A 26230-nucleotide genomic window follows, 5' to 3' on the forward strand; every position below is an offset into this window, starting at 1 on the left:
GTCGCTGGAGAGGGACGTTTTATTCACTGTTAATAAGAACATTTCAGGCACTTGCAGAGCAGGAAATCAGATGTCCTGGGCAGCTTTTCAGGCGCAAGAAACCCTCTGGCAAAAAGCCGAAGTCACATGGAGACCAGGACTGCAGCACCTCCGCTCTGTCCCATCTGCATTTAATTTCTCAGCGTTTGTATTTGGCCTTTGGCTGTCACTGAAAAGGCATTTTTGTACTTTGGTGTTCCCTGAATTATTTGTACAGCTGGGCCGAGTCCGGATAGGAGTTGATTCTTCTCTTGCTCGGCTGCTGGAACAGGACGCAGAAATATCTCGGTGACTGTGCCATTTCCAGGGCGATGGGACATCACACAACCTCCCACTGCTAGCTTTCACTCCCAACTTGCAATTTCACATGTTTACAGCTTCATCCTGTCTCTTTTTATTCTAACTCCCATTACGCTACTGGTGTGAATACAGTCAGGCTCCGCTGTCATCCTGCAGACCGAGAACGGTCTCTAAGCGCTTCGCCCTGATGGCGGGAAGCTGTTCATACATGTCAAAGCCGATCTGGAGGTGGTTTTGGGTCAGACGGAAAAGGAGCAAGTGGTTCTTCAACACCTGGAAATGAAAAACAGAGTGAGGAGGATGTGAGGAAAGCAGCAGGTGTTCGTTTTTACCTGCTTTTCCCTGCATGAAGCAAAGGAGGACAGAGGCTTAAAGTGACCGCCTGAAATTAGCATGGAGAAGAATAACAAACGTCTTAAACTTCAAAATACATACTGAACTCTTCCAAGATTTTTCTCAGTTAAAGCTGCAGCAACGTTTATAAAGAATTCACTTTTTACAGTGTAATGTGAGACCAATAATCTGAAAAAAAAAATTAAAAAATCAATCTCCTTCACTTCCTACTATTACCGTCTGAGGAAATTCACCGATCCCGACCAAAAACAACTAATCAACCTCGTGTACATGCTGCTAAACAAATTACTGTTACAGGAAAACAGTTTATCTGCTGTCAGTAGTGGCTATGCTAGCTGCAGAGTAGCAGAAGTCAAATGGGGGAGCAGAATGAGGTGATGTGCAGCGCCACACCAGTATGATTGGCAGCGTGCTCGCTGCTCATTACATACTCCAGCTGAAATGAGTTTGAAAAACGGATGTAAATCAAACATCATAGATTTTAAGGCAGCATTCTTTCTTAAAGCAATTAATCACATTTCCACACGAGAATAAAAAAACTCCACCCAGAACAGTTGTATCTGCGTGTTGTTTCTGGTACAACCAATAAATCTGACGCACATCTGTAAACAACAGCGATGGATAACAAAGCCGCTTCTCTTGGACCACTGGAATTTAATAAAATAAAAAAAAAACAACCATCTGATTGGATGCTGGGGAAGACTCTAGTTTGTGTTCAAGTTGCACTAAGAGCAGTGAAACGATTAAATGCTAAATCAGCATTTCTGAAGGATTTTATCAAAAAAGTTACATTAATGATGAGCAGTTCCTGAAATACCTGAAAGCTGAATGGGTATAACAGCACTTTGCACAAATCTGATGGCTGAAAAACCAAAATAACAAATAAAAACAATAAATAATTTAGTTGTTGAGTTCTTGTCTATTCATTTAATAATTTAACTCATGTTGGTGATGTATAATTTTCAATTAAAAGGTGATTAATTAATTACAAACCCTGAAACTAACTTGATAAAAAATGCTAATTTAATTCACTACTTCTACTCACTCACTGCGCAAGACTCCACTGATGAAGGAATAACATTTAAACAACAATTACAAAAAACTAAACCGGTCAGGGTTGATATAATTACCCCCTTTAAAACAAAGCGTTTTATTACTGAGTTGTAGCAGAAACCACCGCTGTGAAACACGTCCACAAACGTAACCGACAGCACAACGCTTCCCGCAGGGCATTGTGGGAAATAGTTCGGCCCGGGCCTGGAGATTTTCATCGTGTGGCTCGATGGTTGAAATCTGACTTCAACGCTTCAGATGAAGAATGAGAAAACATTTAGTCAAGACAGGAGTCAAAGTGGGAAACTGGCAAAAACTCAACTTCTGTGAAAGAGAAACCTTAACATTCCCCAACCTGAAATATGTTAAGGACACCCTGGAGAAATATCATGTTTACTGGAAGCTTGTCTTCTGGTAACATAAGGGATGTTTCAGAGGGTCTGATTGATACTGTGAATCCTGCCAAGGTGGAAAGAGTCAAAAGAGTTTGAGAAGAAAAAATACAGAAGACAGAATCAAAAACAGGTTATAGTGGTAAAAAAATAATAAAGCCTAAATTGTATTTGGGTCAGGCATTAATAGTGCATTGAAAGAGGATTATTACGCCCAAAAACACCAAACTGACAGTGAAGATTGAAGGTGGGAACTAGAACTTAAATTACATTTAAATTACAGCCAACAAAACAAGGAAAGACGAAATTATCTATACTGTTGAATAAAAGTTTAAATAAATATTTAGAAGATTTTAATTTTTTAAATAAAGAATAGAAACAAAATGGGTCTCAGTAAATAGAACTGCAAACAAAATAGCAAAATTAATGTTTTGTATATTTGCACTGCAAAAACACAAAGTCTTAACGAGTATTTTTGGTCCAATTTATAGTGCAAATATTTAGTACACTTGAAATAAGACAAAAACTAACTTGTTAGCCAGAAATATGAATTAGTTTTAAGTACAGAATTTCCCTTTTTTGTACTAAGAAGACATTTTTCCCATGGTTTGTATAAAATAATCTGACAGTGGAACTAGTAGTTTTTAATCAATATTAAGGAATTATTGATTTAAAACAATATATTGCTAAAAATATACTTCTTAGTTAGCTTTGTCTTATTTCACATGTACTGAGATATTTGCACTAAAAACTAGATCAAATATAGATGTTTCTTTTAAACATGTTTTTTAAAATCAGTTGCATATTTCCTTTTATCTGCACTACAAAAACAAAAAATTTTATTAATTTATTTATTTTTGGTCTAGTGCAAGTATCTTTTCACTTATAACATGAAAAAATGTCTTGTTATAAGTGAAATAATCTACCAGTGGAACTTTTTAAAATCAAAATTAAGGAATTGGTAACTTTAAATGAGCTCTTAAATCTTGCTGAAAAGTTACTTGTAAGTTAGTTTTTCTCTTAGTTTAAGATATTTACACTAGAAACTGGACCAAAAATAATTGGTAGGATTCCTTAGATCAAAATGTCTGACATCAATCTCTTTCATTTCTCAGATGTGACTTTTATCTCACTTGTCCTCTGCGTCCATCTGCACGTCGCTCTCCCCTCTTTGAGCTTCAACTGTTATGTTGCATGTTTTTGTCTGGCTGAAGACTCAAACGCCTTTAACAAATCACTTCAGAGACAAAATCTAGAGTCAGTGCACAGCTTCAGTTATTACAACTAAAAACCAGCGATCAGCCTGAAACCTGGGAGTAGTGATGGACTCTGACCTGAACATTCAGAGCCACATAAAGACAGTCACAAAGACGGCCTTCTATCACCTGAAGAACATTTCCAGGATTAAAGGACTAATGTCTCAGCCAGATCTAGAGAAACTCATCCATGCATTTATCTTCAGTCGTATTAATTATTGTAACGGCGTCTTCACAAGTCTGTCCAACAAATCAATCAAACAGCTGCAGCTGATCCAGAATGCTGCTGCTGGTTTTCTCACTAAAACCAGGAAGATAGAGCACATAACACCAGTTTTAAAGTCCCTCCACTGGCTCCCTATAGGTCAAAGAATAGACTTTAAAATACTGTTGTTAGTTTATAAATCACTGAATGGTTTAGCACCACAATACATTAAAGATTTGCTGCTGTTGTATCAACCTTCCAGAACTCTCAGGTCTTCTGGTTCTGGTTCTGCTCTGCGTCCCCAGAACCAGAACCAAACGAGGAGAAGCAGCATTTAGCATCTATGCACCAAAAATCTGGAACAAACTTCCAGAAAACTGTAAAACAGCTGAAACACTGACTTCCTTTAAATCTAAACTAAAATCCCATTTGTTTAGAGTTTTATTAGAAACGTAATCAATTGCAAATTTATTGACGGAATCTGACTTGAAGTTCTGTTTTATTGTTGATTCTATGTTGCATTGTGTTTTTGTGTTTGATTTGATGTAAAGCACTTTGAAATGCCTTGCTGCTGAAACGTGCTATACAAATAAAGTTTGATTGATTGATTGATTGATTCACCCAAACACAGACACTCCGTCTACACTCTTCCTGATTCTCACACGAACACTTGAACGCATCAGGAAGACGTGAGCTTCGTTGCTCCAACCAAGGACAACAACACGCGGAACGGATACGCTCCAACTACAGGAGTGAAGGACAAAAATTATCAGCATTATGTCAGCTGAGTTACTGTTTATTTGTAACAATTTGTTTCAATAAGCTTTCCAAATGCGGTTTGAATCTAATTTTCATAAAATACTGAATCGGCTGTGAGGCCAGAAGCCGTCTGGGATGAATAAATTCTTTCAGTCAGTCACTAAATGTGATTACAGCAGGACCTAATGAGATGTTATGGAGGAGCTGGAGAACAAGGTCGGGCTGGTGGATAAAATGAGACAAATTAGTTAAAAGTTTCTGCATTAAAGTGACTATTCTTACATCATAATGTTCTCTAACCACGTATAAATCAGAACTTAATCACAAAGTTAAATTCTTTCAGCTCAAAAAGTGAAAACTGGGATTCACTAAACACAGAGTGACATATTTCAAGAGATGTTAATTTTGATGTTTATGTTCTATAGCTAATTCAAATCTGGAATCTTATTTCTTTGGTAAGTAAAGTATTACATAATACCTATAAAAATGTATACAGAAATGGACCTTGGAGTCCAAATTAGAAACAAAACTTTCACCTGAACAGAAAGAGTTTGGACCACTGAGTAACGGTTCAGGTTTTTTTATCTCTTTGCTCTAAATAAGATGCAGCACCAGAAATGTGGCAGTTCTGGATCATGACCTGGTTCTGTCTCAGTGCTGTTTATACATATTTATATGCTCCACTTTTTCCTTCCTCTCAACTTTCCCATAAAATGATTGGATGCAGCATTCTGAGAAGCTCGCTTCTTTAAAAATGAACTTTTGTGGTTTTAACACAACATTTCTCTTTTGAAAACCCTTTTTAGGTGCTCTCGTATAATTTCTATCATATTCTTTTCATATGGAAGATGATCAGGAAAAATCTAAAAAATCATTTCTGAGTTTTATATAAATAGTTTGTTGGGGTTTTTTTTCTTGGAAAGTAAAAATTTACACAATTCAGAAATTTCCGAGTTTTTTTCTAGAAAATTTCTGAGATTAATCCCCAAATTTTTTTTTTTTTTCTAGCAAATTTTCAACTTTCAAAACTCAAAAATTTCCAGGTTTCTACTACAAAATTTCCTCCATCTTTTATTTCATTTCACCTACAATGGCCTTAATAAGTCGCTGCACAATTCTGAGAATAAAGCCAATATCATATTTTTTTTATTGGTCCATATTTTATTTTTATTGGTCCATATTTTCCATATAGAAAAATCATCAGATTAAACACTTCAACTCTATCACTTAATGTTATAAATCTATGCAGTATATTCATTTGTATTGAATTGCTAAAATAAACGTTTTGATCGTATCCTAAGTCAGAGTGTGCAGACACTGCAGAACTAAAGAGACCAGCAAACAAACTGTAGATGCATAATAATAAGAGTAAAACTAAGCTGTGACATCAACACACCGCAAGAAAAACAGCTCAGCAAACTGAAAGAAATCTGAAGTGAGGTCAACAAGCTGAGAAACATTGAGAGACTGAAAGGCCAGAGTTGATGAAATCAATGAACACCTAAAAGCAGAGGAAGAGCAGAGCAAATAAAAACAAGACGAGTGCAGAAAGTGTGTTAGTACCTCATCAGTCAGGTAGTAGATCTTCCTCAGCATATTCAGTCGAGTTGCTTCGACCTCCTGGAAACAAAACATTTGAATCCAAGTCACCATAAGAAAGAAACGTCGGTCAAATTTAACAACGGGAACATTTTCTATTGATTAATCATAAAAAAGGACATTCTGCTAAGTTTTCATTTAACCATCTGGGTGTTTTTTTAAACAAAATTGGAAATACATTGAAAGATAAAATTAAACAACTAAATTAATTTTTTCAAACAAAAAACTGAACATTTTACTGTCAAAAATGCAAGAAATGTCATTCCTATAATGAACACTTGATCATTTGTAGCAAAAGATGCATCTACACTTAAAAAACTACTTCTAACATCAACATGTGAAAAGCTCAGGTCTTTCTGCTTGATTTAAAATCAAGGGTTAATCTATTGATTATTGTTTTCCTTAAACTGCTTGATAATTGGAAAGTAAAAGGTGCTTAATAGGATATTTTTCTTTGTTAGCAGAATTTCAACCAGGTGAAGATAAAACTGCCACTTGAGCAGTTTTCAGTTAGAAGATGCTTACAAAGTGTATTTTTTGCACTTCAAAGCAAATTTGTTGAACAGTTTTGACTTAATTACTGCTTTTGAGTCAAAATGCTGTGTGATGTTTTCCTTCCACGTCACACTCATGTTGTGTCACATACAATTAAAGTTTGCTTTCCAGAGGTGTGAATACTTTTTCAAGAAACTGTAGAAACACAGTTGAAAGACCAGAAAAAGAATCGAAGTGAACAATGAGGTCATCTCGGTCTGAGACAGTCAGGTGCAAGACAAACTATTATCACTCCTGGACAGCAGCTCTCACCCTTCATTTGGAGCAGAACAACCCAAAACGCTGCAGGGAAACACATCAGCCTGCGTTCTTACTCAAGTAAACGTAAAGTTACAATATCTTTTTAGAAAAGGCATTAAAATGTACTTTTATATTTATTTTAATTGGGTTTTTGAGTTTGTTTCCCCTTAAACACTGTTAATATCTTTCTATTTGTACAGATTTGTTTATATATATATTAATATTAAAACTTTTTAAAATATTTTTAAAAACTTAATTTCAGTGTTTGTTACATTTTTCATCCTGAATGTTTAACGCTGTAGCAGCAAAAGTTAATTTATGGGCTTGTTTTATAACATCATGTATAAATTCCTATACGTATTTATATTGGTGCCCTCTGGTGGACGATATTAATACTACAAGTGGCAAAAGATTTTTGCGTGAAATTTGAGTTTTCATGGAGTAAAAAGACATTTTTTTTGAATAATTAGAAAAACTAAAAATCCAAATCTTAAATAACTTAATGGTATAGAAAAATGGGTAAAAAGTGGAATGTGTAATACTTTCGGTATATAATTGAAATGGACTGTATTTAGAAACTGATTAGATTTGAATGTATAAATTATACATATTTTGATTAGACTTTGAAATCAATTTCTGTTGCATATTGTTTATTTAATTACTTAGTACAGCAACAATCATGCAATTAAAGCATTTTTTTATTCAAGAAACAACTGTTTTGACTTATTTTTCTGTTTTTGAAGGAGTTTCTGGCCGTGTCTGATTGGGAAAAAGTAGATCCATGATGGAGCTGCTACAAAAATTGAAGGCAGCAGCCAACAAGCCAGAATCAATGGGAAATGTAAACCCAAACGGAGAAACATTATAAGAAACGCAGAGCGCTCAAAGGCCTGAAGAGCCACCGAATGCCAGGATATGAAGAAGTCGTTATCAGCAACAGGAAGAAAACATTAAGAGTCATCTAAATGTTGACTGTGAGTTTTTAATTTGGTGACATCATGTAAAATCCCTGAGGTCTGATTCAGCCTCTGATTCACTGCAGCAACAGCACCCACTGGAACAGAAATAATTACACGGTTTGCTTTTTGCTGCTCACCTCACTGTGGCGTATAAAAATAACCAAATTAAAACCTTGATTATGTGGCAACACGACTAAGACATGTTTCCTTTTAAAGGGAAATAAAGATTTTTAGCCCAGTCTGGGATGCAAATAATTAGATTAAAATTTATTCCAGTCGATTAGCTAATAATATCCACTTAATCTTTCTGTTATTGTGGCAGTTTGGCCTCCATCCAGCAGAGAGCGCCTTAAGGGAATCCAGTTGATACAGAAACAAAGCTGGTGGGCCTACCAGAACAGTTTGGGATTAAAAATGCACTTAATGCAAATTTGTTTTGAAGTACAAACACTCAACAAGCTCCTTAAGTTAAGTTTCACCCCAAATAGCGCTTATTTAATATTTTATTATATATATTTCTTATGTATAGTATATATATTTACATGAATACTTTTATTATTACATATTTGTTTATTTATTATTATTGGAGCCTTGCAACAAAATTTCATTCAATTTATAAATTTTTTTAAACGTACAATTGAATTAAAAAAAACTCCGTCTATGTCTATTTAGTCGAGTAGCGCCAACTTCTCATTAAAAAATCACCAATGTGCTACGAAGACCAAGATGTAAAGACAGAAAAGTGGAGGAAATAATACAGAAAAATGTAACATGATAGAAAAAAACATGATTTTGATGGATGTGGAGAGTTAATGCACTGGAGTGAGCAGTATTCAACAGTATGAATATTTCTTATTGTGGGGAATTATGTGTATTTTATTCTTTTCATGTTTTATTTTCCTATTCAGCAAGTTAAGAAGTTCTTGTCTTGTTATATTTTATAAATATGTCTAGGTTTAATAACATGAGAAAACAATTGTCTGCTTATTTAGTCAGTATTTAAGACAACTGAAAATAATGTTAAGTTTTTCTTTAATTCAGCATATTATGAAATATGTAGCCCTTCTTGATACAAAAGAAAACTCAATTAATCAGTTGATTGATAAGATCAATAGACTTTAGATTAACTCAATAGATAACTCACAGACACAATCCACATTTCTTTATGTAAAGACTAGACGCATAGACATAGTAAAGAGTAAACAACACATTGGCTGCTCTGGTGCAGGAAATACGGCGGCCATCTTGGAGAGGTCGTCCCTCCCACTTGGCTAAACCAAAACGGCAGAAGAAGCCTCAACACTGCTGGATATTTTTGTTCAAATCAACACACTACTGACCTGAGGACTCCGGTGATAACTTTTCATATGTTAGATGAACAAATTATTGTTTGTATTTTGTGAATAGAATATTACTACACTGTATTTATGTCCACCAGCAAAATGCCAGCTAATATTAGCTATAGTGCTTGGTGTAATACCACCATGAAGGCTAACTATTTCCTAACATTGAGTTAGATTATCTGACACAAGAGCGCCACCTTAGAAAAACAATAATATTATATATATTATTATAAATATAACCAAGATGTCAGCAACAATAGCCCAGAGCAGTCCATGAGGCATCCATTCTTTATTATGTCTACGGACTAAAATGTGCTGTACCTGCACCGCGGCATCCTGGGAGAAGACAAAGGAGTTGATGTGAGACAAGGCAACCACATATAAGACGGGACACCAGGACAACTTCAGGGTTCCCGTCACTAAAGCGCGAAAGTACAGACGAAGAAGAGGGAGGGAGTCTTCAGGCGGCGAGGTGAACCGCTCGATGGGGACGGACAGCTTCAGATCGGGAGATAAAACATCGCCTCAGGTTACCAAGCAGGTTGTTTTCACATGGTTGATATTTAAAAAGCAGGTGATGGACAAACCTGGTCCAGAGTGACACCCAGCGATCTCAGCATCCCCACATGTTCTCCAAAAACAGCCAGCCTCAAGGAGGCGCTGTACCTCCTCTGCAGAGGCAAGAGAACCCAGCAGCCAAACAGCCGGTCTCCAAACGACACGGCTTCATACTGGGCCAGGAGGGCCGAGTACAGATCCTGGAAGGAGGCCAGACCTGGAGGAGGCACATCCAGGTCCAAAGAGTCCAATCTGGACCCCCTAAAAGCAAAAAGAGAAATGTTTACTCTAAGGCTGCAACTAACGATTATTTTAGAAATCAATTAATGGAGTTGGAAGTCATATTCTACAGATTTTTCATTTAGTCACTTTTGCCTTTTTATAGATTTGAAATCCATTAAAAAGTTCAAATAAACAAGTAACTTAATTTCTTTTTTAAATACAAAAACAAAGATTTTATTGCCTAAAATGCAATAATTTAGGGTTGCTTTACTAAACATGAACCAGGTGAAGCCAAAACTGTTTTGGTTAAAACATATTTAGATACAAAGGTGGGTTTTTTTAGCAAATATTTTTTTAGTTATTGATTAATCTATCATTTATTCTGATGATTAATCAATTAATCAGAATTTTAAAAAGTATCATTCTCCAGACTTCATTTAACCACTTAAGCATATTTTATACAATATTAGAGATACATTAAAGATGCAAATCAGTAGATAATATAGTTGCTTTCTTAAATAAGAAAATGAACATTTTATTGCCTAAAATGGAGCAAGATAACATTCCTTTAGTAAATCTGAACCAGGTGAAGCTAAAACTGCTCTGAATTTTTTTCTTCCACCAAATGGTCTTTTTTGAGTCTACATGCTCCAGCTAACAATCAATTCATTGCTAAATTAGTTAACACTTATTTCAATAATTAATTAATCCAATTAGTCGTTTCAGCTCTTGTTTACTCGGAGGCCGCAGTTCTATTTCAGGTTCACAGAGTTGATCTCACCTGGTGAGCAGTCTGAACAGACCCCAGGTCAGTTTCTGAACTGGTCTCTCCAGGAACAGATCGCTGGAACAGAGGAAGACGCAGGAAAGGCGGGCGAGTTTGGCGACAGGAAGGACGACCTGAAGATGAAGAGAAGCACCAGAACTGATCAGTATTGAAGATAATAACTTTACATAAACTGAACTAATGGTTATGCACGTCAAAGACGGGCTGCATAATAAGTAGATTTAAAATATTTATTTTCTATTTCATTATTTATTCTTATCTTCTAATGTATTTTACAAAAGGGCTTACGTGGTTAAATGTTGAGTTTGAAGAACGTGCCAATTTCTTTTATCCTATTAATTAGGGATGCACTGATTTATTGGTGCTGATTCCCTTAATTTTGGAAGATCGCTGATCAGCTGAAACTTACATGTGAAGTCGATCTTATCCACTCTTAATCATCAGAATAATTGATTGCAGCCGTTTCTAAAGCCTGAATTTTGACCAAAATACGAAAATCCTTTCAAGTCTTTTCTAGTAAAAGCTGCTCTTAAGATCCAATTGGTTTGACTTGTACCTTCAGAGCTTCTTCCCTCCAGACCTCCAGCAGCAGCAGCCACTGCAGACAGTGGGTCACCGCCTGCAGAGATCCATGAGGCAGCTCCTCCACCGCCAGCCCTCCGCCGTCAGACACCCCGGCCCGCTCGTACAGGCCGATCAGCGGGATGAACGGCCAGTCAGACGGGAGCGTGGGGCCGGTGAGCTCCGGGAGCAGATGGGATCCGATCCAAGCGTTGCGCCCCAGGAAAAGGTCTCGGGATGTGATTACTGATTGCTCCAGGTGGGCCAGCTGGGTGAGGTAGCAGCCTCGTATGGAGGGCAGCTGGGTGCAGGCTTCTCTCAGGAGAGCGCCGACAGTCTGGAGGGAAGGAGACGTCTGCTGCTGGGTGTGGAGCTTCAGTTCCCCGAGCTCCACAGCCTCTGGTCCGCCGCTGTGGCCCTCCCTGCAAACCAACACACAGAAACTAAACACATTAGTACCATCTTTACCTAAAAGTTATAATATTTAATTGCTGAAATCAGACGGGTTTGGATCTAGTTACTAGAGCTGAAACAATTAATTTGACTAACTGTTTCTGAACTGGTTATTGAAATAATCAACTAATTTAGTAATTGATTAATGTTTAACCGGAATAATCAGACTAATTTCACAAATATACCTCCTGAAAACCTTTAAAACTGGTGATTTCGACTTTATAACAAAATAAAGCCGAGCTGCTGCTGTCACTTTAACCGATGGTTTAATTTGGTCTCTAATTCCTTGTTGCTCCTCCACTGCTTTAAGCTACGTAATAAGCTGCAGCTTCTGGTCATTATTTCCACCACATTTGAGTCAAACAGATTCAAAGAACTGCTTATTGAAAACATTGGGTCTCTAGGTGAAGAAATGCTCTGTGTTAGATTCTCATAATTCTGGGAATCTTAATTTAACAAGGAAAAGATAAATGAATCCAGACTGAACTCTGTAACTCAGCTTTACTTCTCCAAAAGTAATCATGCCTTCTTTTCTAACGACTCTGCTCATTTAAAGACGGTTACACAGAGAACAGATGACGCTTCTTGGAAGCTTTAAAATGATTAAACTGAGAAAATTAAAGGTTTGGCTCACGATATAAAGTCCTTGCTGAAGATAACAGTGGAAAGCAGCTCGTGTGCCAGGTATTCACTGCCTGGAAGCAACCAGGGAAGAAGCACCAGCGCCACCTGGTGGTAAAGCGAGGCATGTTTGGCTACTTCAGGCTCAACTGGAACCTGAAAAACATAAAAATAAAGAGTGGAAATATGCAAAATATATGAATCTCATCTGCAAACTATTTGTCCTGCAGGTTCAGACTTTGTAAACTGTCACTGTTTTTACTCAACAGCTGAGCAGGAGTTGGGTTTAAATTGAATCCAGACTCACCAGTCTGTGCGCCAGCCGGAGCAGCAGGTAGAGGAAGTGATGTTCGTGGCGAAGCAGCCAGGACCTGCTGTGGGACAGAGTGGGCGTGGCCTGGCTGCAGCTGCGCAGGTAACCAATCACAGGCTCTGACAGCAGGAGGCCTGAGAACTGCGAAGGTGAGGAATGGATCAGAGCTGAAAACATTGTTAAATCTGAGGCCCAAAATGGAGAAACCAGAATATGTAGAACTAAAATGATTGTTTTCGTACTATATCTGATGTTAATTCACTTTTTTCCATAAAAAAGAGATTAGAAGAAAACATTTGCAAAAGTGACTTTCATTTTAATCATCCTCTCTGTGAGTTGTATGGTGGAGTATTCGATTTTTAATTACGACAAGGAATTAGCAATTAGCAAAATAAAAAAAAAATTAAAAAAGTATTTTTTTTCCTGAGAAAAAAGCTTCAACAGAGTTACCAGAATCTGATCTTTCATCGAAATGGACTCAGTTGTTTGCAGAGTTTTTTAAAAAGTCATACTAGTGATATTATCTTTAAATCTTATATCAAAGTATAACTTCTCAAGATGCTAACAAAAAAAAATTTAATTTTTGTTATTTTTTGTTCTCATCGATCCATCTTCTTCCACCTATCTGGATCCATTAATTTACTACTTTATTCTAATATCAGAACTTTATTCTAGTCATATTATGACTTTATTCTTGCAATATTTTATCTTCTGTCTTCTGCTGGGATCAATCAAATATTTTTGAATTTGAGGAAAATTCAGAAGTTAATCTTAAAAAGACAAAATTGAACTCAATTTATCACCAACACTAGTGCATAGATAACATGACATAGATCTACCTTCCTACTGAGACCTTTATGGATCTCTGTGATGGTTTCAAAGACGAGTCCCAGTCCAGTCAGGAGAGGGAAGGGAGAGCTGGGAGCAGCCAGTCCTGGACGATCCCTCCATCCTGAACATGCCAAACCAGGGAGGCAGGAGGTGATCTCTGGGCTCTGAGGACTGGACTGAAGGTTACACACAACCGAGGAGGACCTAGAGTAAACATAAGAGTGTGTTAACTAAAAACATTCTTAAAAAAACGTTTCTGTGTGGTCGCTACTAGAGCACTACCTGAGATTCCTCATCAGGTTTTGTACAACATCGTGACACAGGAGAGGCAGGAGAACCTCCGACGTCAGGAGCTCCAAGTCCTGAAGAGTCTCCACTGGCTTGAAGCAGGTCTGAGGAACGCCACAGATAAAACAGTCTGAGCAGGAACTGGCATTTCAGGCAGTCTATAGCCTGTATAGATCAATCTGATTAGAGAAAAACTCGGAATAAATTAAAACACCCAGTTCTTGGGGCGTGCTGTGGTGGCATAGGGGACAGTGCGACCCACACATGGAGGCCTTCAGTCCTCGACGCAGCGGTCACGGGTTCGATTCCCGGACCTGGCTGACGTTTGCTGCATGTTTTCCCCCCTCTCCCTTCCCCTTTCCTGTCAGCCTACTGTCATATAAGGGACACTAGAGCCCACAAAAGACCCCCTGGTGGGTAAAAAAAAAACAACAACAGAAAAAAAACCACCCACTTCTTGTTTCTAAAAATTATTGTAGTTGTATGTTGTGAAATTACGATGGAGTATTAAAGCCATGCGGATATATTTCTTATTACGAGAAGAAAGTCAACAATAAAGTCATAATAAAGAGAATTAAGTCATTTTACCAGAATAAAGTTGTAATATTATGAGAATATATTCATAATAATATAAGTTAGAATCTTGAGTTAGAACATAAAGTTATCAGAATAAAGTCACAGTTTTATTAGACTAATAATGAATAAGAATGAAGCCCAATAATAAGAGAATAAAGTTGTAATTTAACCAGAGTGAAGAAGCCGTTTCATAAGAAATCCTACACAAATAATAATTCCAAAATGACTGAGTTTATTTTGAAGAAAAAAAACCAAACTTGCCAAGCTTCTCATATCAGATCTTGATAACGCTACAGAAGCTTTTTTTTATCATAAAAGCAACTCTTTTCTTGTAATAATAGGATGCTTTTTCTGATATTGCATCTTTATTACTATGACATTATTGACATAATTTTAAAAAGTCTTAACACTTCAAAATAAAAATGTTCAAATAAATAATTAAAAACCCAAATTTCCAACCAGCACACACGTTTACACTGCTTCCAGATAAGCGTACCTGTCTGGAGAGGTGCTGGTAGTGAGCCTGTAGGTAGACTAGATAAGCAGGTATCAGAGTCAGGACTCCGTCTCTCTGTACTGGATTATCGAGGCCTTTGACTAGGCCCTTCAAATGTCCCAACAGGAGCGGCTGCAAACCAGTAACGTGTCCCCAGGACACGGGAGGAGGAGGGGGACACTCCTGTCCCTGAGCTCTGTGGAAACGACAGACAGCAGCTTGTAGATGTGGGACTTTCATCAGATAAGGACGATGTCACCACCTTGTCCCTCCTCAGTACCTGACCATGCCAGCCTGCAGCTCCTGGTGGCAGCCAGCGGTGTGTGTGACCTGTGTGAGCAGACACAGCAGAGCGGAGAGACGACGCAGCTGCAGAGGATCTGAGGTTGACAGGATGCTGTTGAGAGCCTGAAGCGTCCGCACCAAGGCTGGGTACAGGTCTCTGGAGAGAAAATAAATGGCCGGCATCTTCAAACAACTTATGATTAATTATTGATTGACAGTTTGTTGGATTAAGATTAGTTCCAATAAAGGCTCTTATTGGCTAAAAGCTCCTTTTAGTGTTGTAGTTTGGCCGCCATCCAGAAGAGGGCACCACTGGTCACCCTTAAGCGGAGAAACAAAGAAATACAGACACTCGGCAAGCTCAAGCTGTCTCTGTCGTACAGTCTGCCGACCTGAATATCTTCCTGTTCAAGTGTTTTATTTTATTTTCATCTTTTCTTTTTCTATTCAGCTGCCAAGGAGGTTTACATTTTGTTATATTTTCAAAAGTCAAATAATGTGAAAACCCCACACAGTTTTCTATTAATTCCATCAGCACTTCATAGAGTTGACAATTAAAATATATATATCTAAAAATAAAAATAAAATGATTTTTTAAAGAGAGAGAGAAAGAGGAAGAGAGAGAGAGAGAATTCTGCTGGGTTGCTAGGTAACTGTGGTTGCTAGGTAACGGCGCAGTGCCCATAGAATGCCACTTAAATATTAAAAGGCTTTTTGAAACGCCTCATTTTCTAGACACCAAAACACATTAACTTATTACCAAAAATAATCTAAATAGTTTTTTTAAGTGCTTGGGTTGTTTTTAGAGGCGGTTGAGTTCTAAAAGCAGAACAAAAACTTGCAAAAAATGAATTTTTCTATTAATTTTTCCAAATTTACTCTGACAGGTTCCACTAATTAATATTTTCCACTGGACATTAATTTAGCTAGTTCTCTTGCTTGTGGTTACCTTTATGATGTCTGAATGATTACACTGAATTTTTTATAAAATACACAGCAAAAAAACAATTGTTGTACCTCAAGCAGCCACTATAAACAGAAAGTAGCTCACATGTACAGTTGGCAGGCTTGTCCATAGGCGGCTGCTACAGCCCACAGCCTGTAGGCCTCAGTGGCGATCCGGAGGGCCTCGTTCGGCTCCATCAGGAGCTCACTGGGCTCGGCACTCAGGAGGCAGGACAACCGTTCCCGCACTCCCAGGGAGTTTAACTGGAGAAGAAGAGCAGATACGTTTAAAATCATGGCAAACTCATCATAGGTGAAAAATACCAGAATAAGAAACAAATTTAAACTACACATAAGAAGGAAAGTATTAAAGCAGTAAAAATGTGATAAAAATTAACTGATGAAGCAATCTTTGACATTTATGCAGGGCTTGTAGACTTTTCATGCATTTTCAAGGTAAGTTTTCAAACTTTTCGAGCAGCAAGAGAGAGAAAAACAATTTTCATTTATTACTGTTATTTAATGCATTTTGATAGTTTTCTACATTCTACAGAGGAAACTAAAATAAAGCAAAATCTTATGTTTTGAAATCTCTCTTAAAGAGACCTGACTGCTCTGAGAAAGTATTTTTTTCTGGCATTCAGCAAATAGAAATACTTTTGGCAACTCTAACAAACCCAAAAACAAGAGAAATTTGATCAGTTTTGACTTCAAACAGTGAGAAAGATTATCTTTAAATATCTGGTTTTAACTGTAAATAACATTTACATGGTTTGGAGATTAAGCACTTTCCAAACCTTGAAATCACCTTGAAATCCAAGCATTTTGATTTGATTTACCAATCTGGCGCATGCGTGTCTCCCAGATGTCGCCAAAACCCTCAACAGCTTCATGGCGTCGGCCACAGGACGTCCGTAAACAGACGGAGGACTGAGGGACGATGGAGACGTCCAGGAAGTGGGAAGAAACTCGGACATCACCGTCTCCATCAGACGAGGACAGTCCAACACCTGAGTGTGAGAGATGCAGCACAGGGTAACCCAAACGTCTCATGCGTGACTCGCTTTCTGTTGCTCATGTTCGTCTTACCTGGGTGGCAGACCATGAGGAGTGTCGTGTGACGCGCGTCAGGACGTGCAGGACGTCCTGAACCACGCGCGGGGACGGTCGGACCACCTCCAGAATGTAGCGCAGCCTGGGGAGGAGCTTCATCCTCAGCAAACCCTGAAACATGGACAGATTTTATCTGCAGAACATAAAAAGGTTACTAAGGTTTCAACAGCGAACAAAGCAGAGCGTTACCTTAATTACATCCTGCCTGGCGACATCATAATCACTCTTCCTTTCTTCTTTCTCCTTGGGTGTCTCCCTCATGCTTTCATCCAGCCCTTCATCCTCTTCATCTTCCTCCTCCTGTGAGGATGGCAGCAGCGGGAAAGACGCCAGGCCACGAAACCAGGAGAACGTGCAGTCCAAGCACTCCTGAAACAAACCGGAGCTTCGTAAAGTAAAAATAAAATCTCAGATCCCATTTTTCTTATCTAAAAAATTTATTACAAATGATGCAAAATGATTTCAAAAAAGTGGTTTTCATTTCAATCATCCATTCTGTGAGTTAAACAGTGGAGTTTTAGGCCCTGGCTGTGAGAATTTTTGTGTAATTATGAGAATAAAGTCTTAATATTATTAGAAAAAATCATAATTTTATCAGAAAAACTGTCTTAAGATTAAAAGAAGCTCAGTTATCAGGAACTGATGCGCTCCACAATCATTTCAATGTCCTGCTACTGACAATAATTTGATGCTGATGTGTGAAAAGATTAATTATTTCTATTGTGTTATTGGTAAAACTTATACCATAGTATGACTTCTTGTTTTTCATATCGGAGTTCTCATAAAATTACTAAGTCATTCTCCTAATATTATGACTTTATTCTGGTAATATTTGGACATTATTCTGGTAATATAACAACTTTATTCTTGTAATAATATGACTTATAGTACTTCAAATACTATGTAATATAACATTATAATAAAAAATATAGTCCAAGTAAATAAAAGCGGTAAACAACATGGTGGGCCTAGACATGATGAAATCTCTCTGATCCATGGAGACCCAAGGAGTGAATGGGTGAAAAATAAATCCCAGTTTTCCACAAATGAAACCTTCAAAACCCAAAATTCCATTAACTGATAAAATCAATTTATCACCCTACCCTGAGTGTTTAATCTCAAAGAGAATTTATGATTGAGCCAGGACGATGTTTGCAGTAATCACTGTGTATTTGGATCTTACTTCATCTTCTGCACACACAAGCAGTGCTTTGAGTGCATGCATGGCTGCAGACATCACTCCTTCGATGCTGTCGTCCAGCGCAAAGCGGAGCAGGAAGAGCAGACCGGCATCGAGCAGCGTGGACGTCACGCTGCCTTTCAGAACCGACTGGTACTCTCCACCTCGCGCCTGCAGGATAAAAAATAAAACTGGATCTCTGCAGGTTTCCCTCTAGGTATTAATCACTCCATGTGCTGGTTTTTATACTTTAGTGAGGATGCAGGCAAGAGTGTTGAGAGCCAGAGTTCTTTGCTGGATGAGCTGACTGCGAGACAGAAGGAAGAGCTCCTGCAGGGAGTAGCCGGCTCGCTGGGGGAAAAACCATAAGTCACTGTCAGCGCGACACAGATAAAGATATTCATTTTATGTTTAATGCCACAGACCTCAGGCTCGTCTCCATGGTGGTGCAGGCCTAAGTGGGTCGGCAGATCTTCTGAGGGAGGAATTAGGGTCCCAGTGAAGTCAAAACGAGCCTGCATGGCCTTTAGGACACAGAAAAAGCAAACATGTTGACTAATACACACCAGGGCTGAAACGATTAATCGGAATAACTCCGATTAATCGATGACTGAAAGAAGAGTCGACTAATTTAGTAATTGATTAATCATTAACTGAAGTATACAGACTAAAAAAAAATGGAATTTGCTTAAAAAACTAAGTGAAACAAATAGCAGTAAAAACACTTAACATATGAATGTCCACAGATTTGAATTAAGAAATCAATAAATAAAGAAGTTCAGTCGAGGTCATTACCTTTTTGGTTCCTTTTTTTCTGGGTGAAGGCAAATCTCTCATCCACTCCAACTTCTCCGGCTCTAAGGTGTCCATGTGGATCCATTCCTTCTGGGGTTTCACCGGCAGGTCATCCTCTAAATTCAAACACATCAACACAAAATGAACCAAAATAAAAAACCAACGGACAAAAAAACTTAAATATACAAAAGGAGCTATACCTAAATGAAGCAGATACTTTCAAAATGAGCTGATTTGTTGTTTAGATAATTAGATCTAGCAGTTCAGTTAAGGTTTGCTGAAAAATCAATCTGTAATGATTTCATAATAATAAGGGCTGGAATGATTAATCGGCTTAATCATGATGAAATAATTTAGTAAGCGATTAATCATTAACTGGAGTCACAGGAAACACGACATATTCAGCAGTATTTAAGCCAAAACTGTTCAAAAAATAAATACATTTTGCATTTAAGATCAAAAACACCTTTGTGTGTAAATATATCCTGCCGATTAATTATCAGAATAACCAGCATAATAATTGATTATTGAAACAATCATTATAACTAACTATTATTAATTTCTGCCCTAATAATAATAATAATAATAATAATAATAATAATAATAATAATAATAATAATAATAATAATGTATTAGATGCAAGATAAGATAATTAAAATTATAACATGAATATTATTAATTTTGCAACCTACTTCTTTAATAAATTTTGGTACTTTTCAGCCTTACAAGTGGAAGATTATTAAACTAAAATGTAAAAACTTACCAGTTAAAGGTGGTGATTTCACCTGGTTTTCCTCCTCCATCTCCGCCTCCACTGGACTCTGAACCGACCCGGCAGCGGTTCTGCAGGATTCTCCGCTCTCTGGGTGTTCAGCAGGAGGATCTTCTTGGCTGCGTGTATCTGCTGCTGCTGCGTGTTCAGACGGGGAACCAGGCGACACGGCACTCTGAGATTTACGAGATCTGATAAACTCCACCAGGCTGGGATCTGGGAAGGACGTTTAACCGTCAGTAAAATCTGTTTCCTGCAGTTTTGGAAATTAATTCAATGCAGACAATATTTTTATTTCAGGAGAATTTTACTTCTCACCAAGCTGAGATAAAAGCTTCTTTTGCTCCTCTAGAATCTCAGATTTGGACATCGCGTGGAGCTTCGCCTGGTTCTCCTGGTGGATCCTCAGGGTTTCTCCAGAACTGTCCGGACCCTGAAGGCCTTCACCGGACACCAACCTAGAACCTTGACCCAAATGCATTTACACATTGTTCATACACTATTCTAACAATAAAATTCAAGCCCTTTTCAAGCATTTTCAAGGTAACTTTTCAAATGTTTCCAGCTCCAAGCTTTGAAGATAAAAAACATAATTGATAATTAGCTTTCTTGATAATATTTTGTGGTAGTATTCTACAGTAAAACTAAAACATATCAACATTTTAAGTTTTGAAAAGTCTCTCTCACACACATCTTGTACACTAACAAGGTCTGAAAACAAAATAAATTAAACAACAAAAAATCCCACAATTTCAATAATGTTGTTTAACATACAAAATATAAGTCAATCTTATTTTCAATTACAAAAACCAATTGGAATAAAAAATATAAAAAATAATAAAAAAAACATTCTCACTAAGTTTTCTTTTCAAATAGAAATAACTTAAAACAGGAAAATTTTAGTCTGATTTAATTTCAGACAGTGAAGTTAAATCAGTCTTTTTATCCGGTGTATGTAAATATCTGGTCTCAAATGTAAATAAACCATGTTCTAAATTATTATGCAAGTGATATTTTCTCAGATTTTCTTAAATGGTCAATGCAAATGATGTTCAGTATAATTTTCAAGTCATGAACTGTTACAGTATAAATCAAATTTTACTGAACAAAGCTCCACATGAGAACAATATTTTTTTCAAAAATAAAAAACTCAAAATGCACTGTTCTAAACATTTTATGGATTATAAAGAACAGTCATTCTTTGAATGTGCAGCATTAAGTGGTCACGTAGTAAAATCAAAAGCTATTTTAATCAAAAACATCTTAACAGACCGAGTTACATGTTAACATAGAACCTTCTTTCATATCACAGCACAATTATTGATCCATTGAACTTGTGAATTCGTGGAAAGTTTCTACTTGAATTTCTCTGCAGGATGTCAGAAAACCTTCCCAAAGCTGCAGTTTTGATATGAACTGCATTCCACCCTCAGATCTGCTGCTTGAGGAAACTCCAAAGGTTCTCAATAGGGTTGAGGTCAGAGGTCACCATGACCACACCATGAGTTTCTCCTGTTTCATGTCCATAGCAGCCAATGACCCAGTGGTATTCCTTGCTCCTTTCATTGTCATGCATGCAGATCATTTTGCTACTGAAGGTTCGGCTCTTCTTTTTGAACCATGAAAGAAAGTGATCAGTCAGAAAGTCCTCCACCTTCAGGTTCCAGAGGCATCAGCAGCTTCAAAAAACTGTTTACTGCTTTGTAAGGGCATTTTAACAGCTGCTTTCTTAATCCGATAAATGTGTCTAAAAAAAAAAAACTTCCTCTTTGTCCCTTTATCTGTACAAACCCATCTTTGTTCTGAATCAGCCACAAATCTCTTCACAGTACGTTAACGCTTCAGTTTTCGTTAAATGTCTAATGTTTTCATACCTTGCCATACGGCACTACACTATCTGATGATTTTTGTCAACAGAGAGATCCTTTCTCTTTCCCATATTGCTTGAAACTTGTGGCGTGCTTAATAATGTGGAACATCCTTCTTAAGTAGATTTCCTTTAATTGAGATCACCAAACTAATCAACCAGCTCTCTGAAATGAATTATAGTGATTCAAAGAGTCCTGACACACAAAACCATCTATAAATTTAATAGCACAACAAAGAATTTAATCTTTATGACACTTAAATCCAATTTGCATAATAATTTGGAACACGGTGTAATGATTCACAAATTTAGGCTTTTAATCAAACAGTAGATTGAACTTTATTACAAAACTGTGCAGTTTGAATATCAAGCACTTTCAAGGACTTTGTGCAGAAAACAAGCACTTTCCAAACCTTGAAAACACTTTATGAAAATGCAAACATTTTTAAGGATTTCAAGCTCCTGTACAAATCCTGATAACAGGAACATCGAAGTAGAGAGGAGATATTTAGTGAAAGGAAGCAGCTTTTAGAGGAGATACATTTTAATGCTACTCACCAGAATCTGAACAGCGGATCTGATCTCTGGGTTCAGCTGAAGATGGTTTCAGTGTTTTGTCTTCTTTTAGTCTCTGAGCTGCAATCTGACGAGCAAAGATGCTCCTCTTCCCTTTGGATGACAAAGATGGAACCTGGAGGTCCATTAGAACAGAACCAAATCCACTTTATTTCTGTAAATATGCTTCGCAAAAAGTACTTAGTCCAAATTAACTTCTACACATTTTGGTAACTCATTTACAGAAGTTATGGTATTTATTTACAAAATATTCATCTCCAATAAATACATTTAAATTTTGTTTGGGAATATATTATTCAAGTTTCATTTACCAACCAGTGAAAGTATTTAGAAACTGTTTGAAAAGCCAAGAAAAGTTACTTCAAACTGATGTATGCACTGCAAAACCAAGTAGTTTCTACTGCAAATATCTATACTGATAAAAATAAGGTACTGCAGATTATTTCACTTATAACATGGAAAAAATATCTTGCTATAAGTGAAATAATCTGCCAGTGGAACTAGTTTTTTTTTAATCAATATTAAAGAGTTACTGACTAAAAGCAAAATCCTATATCTTGCTGAAAAGTTAATTATTTGATAGTTTTATCTTACTGCAAGTATATAAAGATATTTGAAAAACTAGACCAAAAATACTTTGTACTGTAATGTGTTTTTGCAGAGTGTATTTATGTATTTATGTACCTGAGTGCTGGCTTCTGAGCGGTGCAGAACCTTTGGAAAAGCCAGGCCTGTAAACGCTGGTAGAGATATTGGGGCACAGCTGGTGTCTCTCTCCTTCAAGTAAACAATTTAATGAGGCCCAAAGCAAAAAACACTGCTTTAATTTAATTTATTAAACTTGGGTAAATATCTCAAGTGTTGAAAGAAAGAGTCATTAATGAAATTATATTTATTCAATTGAGTCCAAAAGATTTTAAAAACTACAGTAGATGCCTTTTTATGTACAAATATGTCCAAAATCCTTACATTTTTTATTTTGACCCAACAATTTGGGCCTACATGACAAAAGGTTTGGAGACTGATGGCTCATGGCTTCTTATTCAAACCTTTCATTTGGATGATTTGTCAAAAACACTCACCACAATCCTGGAGAGAACAGCACTAATATGGGTGTCGTGTCTGTCCAGCCTTTGGCCGGCATCCTCGTCCTCAAAAGTGACACGACTGGCTTTAAATCGAGACTTCTTTGGAGGAGCTGGTGTTAAAGAGGGCAGCTGGTCTGGAAGATCTGCAGCAGTTACATTCAGAGGTTTAACATTTCTACCGATAGAACTTTAAATATAGATAGCAAAGGCTGGTTTTTAACCTTCTATGGTGACCACGTCCTTCTGATTTCGTTCATTCTTGCTGCAGTCCGTTCCCTCAGCGTCTCCAGCCTCTCCCCTCCTCTTGTCGGGACGGCGGACCATAGAGGCAGCCGACGGCGCTCCAGAGGTCAGGAAGCGCTCCTGCTCCCTCAGGAGGTCCGCCTCAGAGTCGGTCGGTTTGGGACGTTGCAGCATCCTTCTAAAACACACCGAACATGGCATGAAACAGGTGACATTAAACAGCTTTCTCTAGAAATTATTTCACATTTACCAGGAATACATATAGTAAAGAGATTCTTAAATATGTTTATAAAGAATTTAAAATAAAAGTTGGCAGCAAAAAGTAACATAACAACGTAACAAAGTGCATTAACTCTGTCTTAATGCAACAGAACACTGTTTTCTACACCCTTGATTCCAAAGTATATGCACTATTCAGAACTGAACCAAAAGCGGCGCAGACATGTCCCATCATGTATTTTAAATATCTATATTGCCTTTTATATTTCACAGCATCCTTTTTATTTTCTCACTTTTAGGCCATGTACCACATAATACGTGGCAAAAAAGGAAAACAGTAAACATCATCAGTTTAAAGCAAACTATAAACTACGTGACTACAAAGATTGCTCACTTGTTTCCGTTATAATTATTAAAATAAATAGGTGCCAGTAACATATCTCTTTGCAAAAAATCTAATTCATGTCCAAAATATTGTTGATTGTCATAAATAGCTGTTTTGGACATTAAGCGTTGCGTCTGCTTCTTTAAATGAGCTGAAGCTACTAAAAACAGTTCCTTGTTTTTTATGAAATGTAAAAGTTTCGGATTATCGTTCCGTTCCAAAATGACGCTACCATTATTCTAGGTTCACATACAATATATGGTACATAAACCCAGAAGCTCAATTTGACCGGGTTAAAAAAAATTAAATAAAATTCTCTTTTTAAAATGATGTTGATGATGTTCTGTTTTCACGTGCAGCTTACATCTGAGCGCGAGAGTAAACGTTGTGCGAACGTTAGCTTTAAATCCTAAAACAATTCCGGTAAATGACAAAACACCCCACAACAATACCCCAGTTCATCAAGTAAAAACACTCACTCATAATATTTATAATTAATGTAGTGCTAGCTAACCTTTATTAAGAGTTAAATCCTGGAGGATCCTAACCGAGGTTGCTAGTTCACACGGAAGGTTTTTAGTGTAGGACAACAGATGCCTCCTTCAAATTAAAAGCACACGGAGGGGAAGACAAAAAGAGTGATACAGAATAAAAAAATAAATAGATAATCCATGGTATTTTCTCTCCCTTTTTTGTTTTTGCTATAATGTGTGTGTGTGTGCTCTAATTAATTACTCAAACAATTCAATCTTAATAATAACAATAATAACAAAACAGTTACTATATAGGGTAAATTAATTGAAAATAAAAGAAAAAAGAAGAATTTAACTGGATGATTTGAAAAGTAATTAGTGATAAATAGGGATAATTTGAGATTATTCGTGAAACACAACTTGGAATACAGATAAAGGGCAGAATTATCAGAGACTAATCTTGATTATAGTAAGGTTACAGTACAAATGAAGAAGAAAAGTGCTAAAATAATAGCAATTGTAACAGCAGCTGGAAGGTTCTAGATATGAAAGAAATCCAAGCAGACCAGATTCACACCATTTTGAGTGCCACTGAAACAACAGAAAATGCTCAGGATTAGAATCCAAGCTTTTATAGTGGTTCTACATATTCTTCAATGGAATGCCAGAAGTTTAATAGCCAATGGACAAGAATTTAAAAAGTTTGTTTATGAATTAGAAATAATCCCAGATATGTGTTTAAGAAACATGGTTAAAACCTAACCTAGATTTTAAAATTCCTGGATATAGCATAGAAAGACAGGATAGAAGTAATGGTAGCGGTAGGAGGATGTGCCACTTTAATTAAAGATGGAATAGCTTATAAGAAAAACCCGATGAATAAAGAATTAGAATGTGTTATTATAGAAATATTTAATTTAAGAAAATATGGAAACATTTTGCAGATGCAGATTCATCATCTGGGGCCAAAAGAGTGAAAGTGGGATTATTTTAAAAAATGGAAACATACATCAGCCTGTTAAAGTTTGGAAATTATCACTCTCTGTGTTAAACACATGCTCCTTTCATGCCTTTTGTCAGTGCTTATGCTGTACTTTTTGTGACAGCTCTGCATTTCAAAATGTTGCCATGAATGACAGTAATAACACACTCTTGCAGCTGGTAAAGTCTATAACTACAGATGGTGTGACCCCAAAGACATGCTTGCAGAGGACAGATCTGCCTAGTTCAATGTTTGCAAAAACACAGTTGAGGTCTGGCACCCACCAAATCAATGCCCAGTGTAATATTGCGCTGTTATTGGGAAGACAATGAGAAATCAAGCGTTTACCTCTCAAAACATTGAGAGGTAAATACTCAATAAATTCACAATACTGCCACGCAAAAAAAACAATTGACCAGAGAAGTACCTTTTTTTTTCACCTGACATTTCTGTCCTGAAGAATCCTGGCATGGCTCAGTTTGACACTTCAGTAGAAAAATTACTCTTCCTTCCAGTCTTTCTGCCTCCGACCACTGCAGAATGAATC

The 26230-nt window shown here is 37.0% G+C and overlaps 1 protein-coding gene across 2 annotated transcripts; it reads right to left on the reverse strand.

Annotated features, from left to right (window-relative positions):
- Window positions 1-24813, reverse strand: rpap1 (RNA polymerase II associated protein 1). Of its 2 annotated transcripts, none has more exons than XM_044143372.1 (27): window positions 24743-24813; window positions 23603-23802; window positions 23376-23524; window positions 22978-23070; window positions 22276-22408; window positions 20169-20315; window positions 19842-20066; window positions 19079-19194; window positions 18709-18807; window positions 18533-18634; window positions 18287-18454; window positions 17293-17472; window positions 17080-17214; window positions 16830-17000; window positions 16097-16254; window positions 15041-15202; window positions 14761-14956; window positions 13683-13792; window positions 13409-13604; window positions 12564-12710; window positions 12270-12412; window positions 11178-11604; window positions 10616-10734; window positions 9642-9873; window positions 9376-9552; window positions 5922-5978; window positions 1-612 (listed from the first exon to the last, which is right to left on the reverse strand). In XM_044143372.1, the coding sequence occupies exons 2-27, from the start codon at window positions 23796-23798 to the stop codon at window positions 472-474; spliced, it is 4179 nt and encodes a 1392-aa protein (XP_043999307.1). In that variant the 5' UTR covers window positions 23799-23802; window positions 24743-24813; the 3' UTR covers window positions 1-471. The 2 variants fall into 2 exon arrangements, with proteins under 2 accessions (XP_043999307.1, XP_043999308.1); XM_044143373.1 differs by having other exon boundaries at window positions 23603-23799; window positions 24743-24806.
- Window positions 24814-26230: the final 1417 nt, after the last annotated feature.

The sequence above is a fragment of the Gambusia affinis genome, linkage group LG16 (genome assembly GCF_019740435.1).
Source record: "Gambusia affinis linkage group LG16, SWU_Gaff_1.0, whole genome shotgun sequence".
NCBI lineage: Eukaryota > Metazoa > Chordata > Actinopteri > Cyprinodontiformes > Poeciliidae > Gambusia > Gambusia affinis.

What these genes read in the sequence shown, in the direction of transcription:
- rpap1 (XM_044143372.1), bottom strand. Translation starts at nt 23,798, where the DNA reads ATGCTGCAACGTCCCAAACCGACCGACTCTGAGGCGGACCTCCTGAGG. An exon ending in CTGTTCTCTCCAGGATTGTG is followed by an intron (nt 23,071 to 23,375) that starts GTGAGTGTTTTT and finishes GTTTACTTGAAG; the next exon opens with GAGAGAGACACCAGCTGTGC. An exon ending in GCTCAGAAGCCAGCACTCAG is followed by an intron (nt 22,409 to 22,977) that starts GTACATAAATAC and finishes ATGGACCTCCAG; the next exon opens with GTTCCATCTTTGTCATCCAA.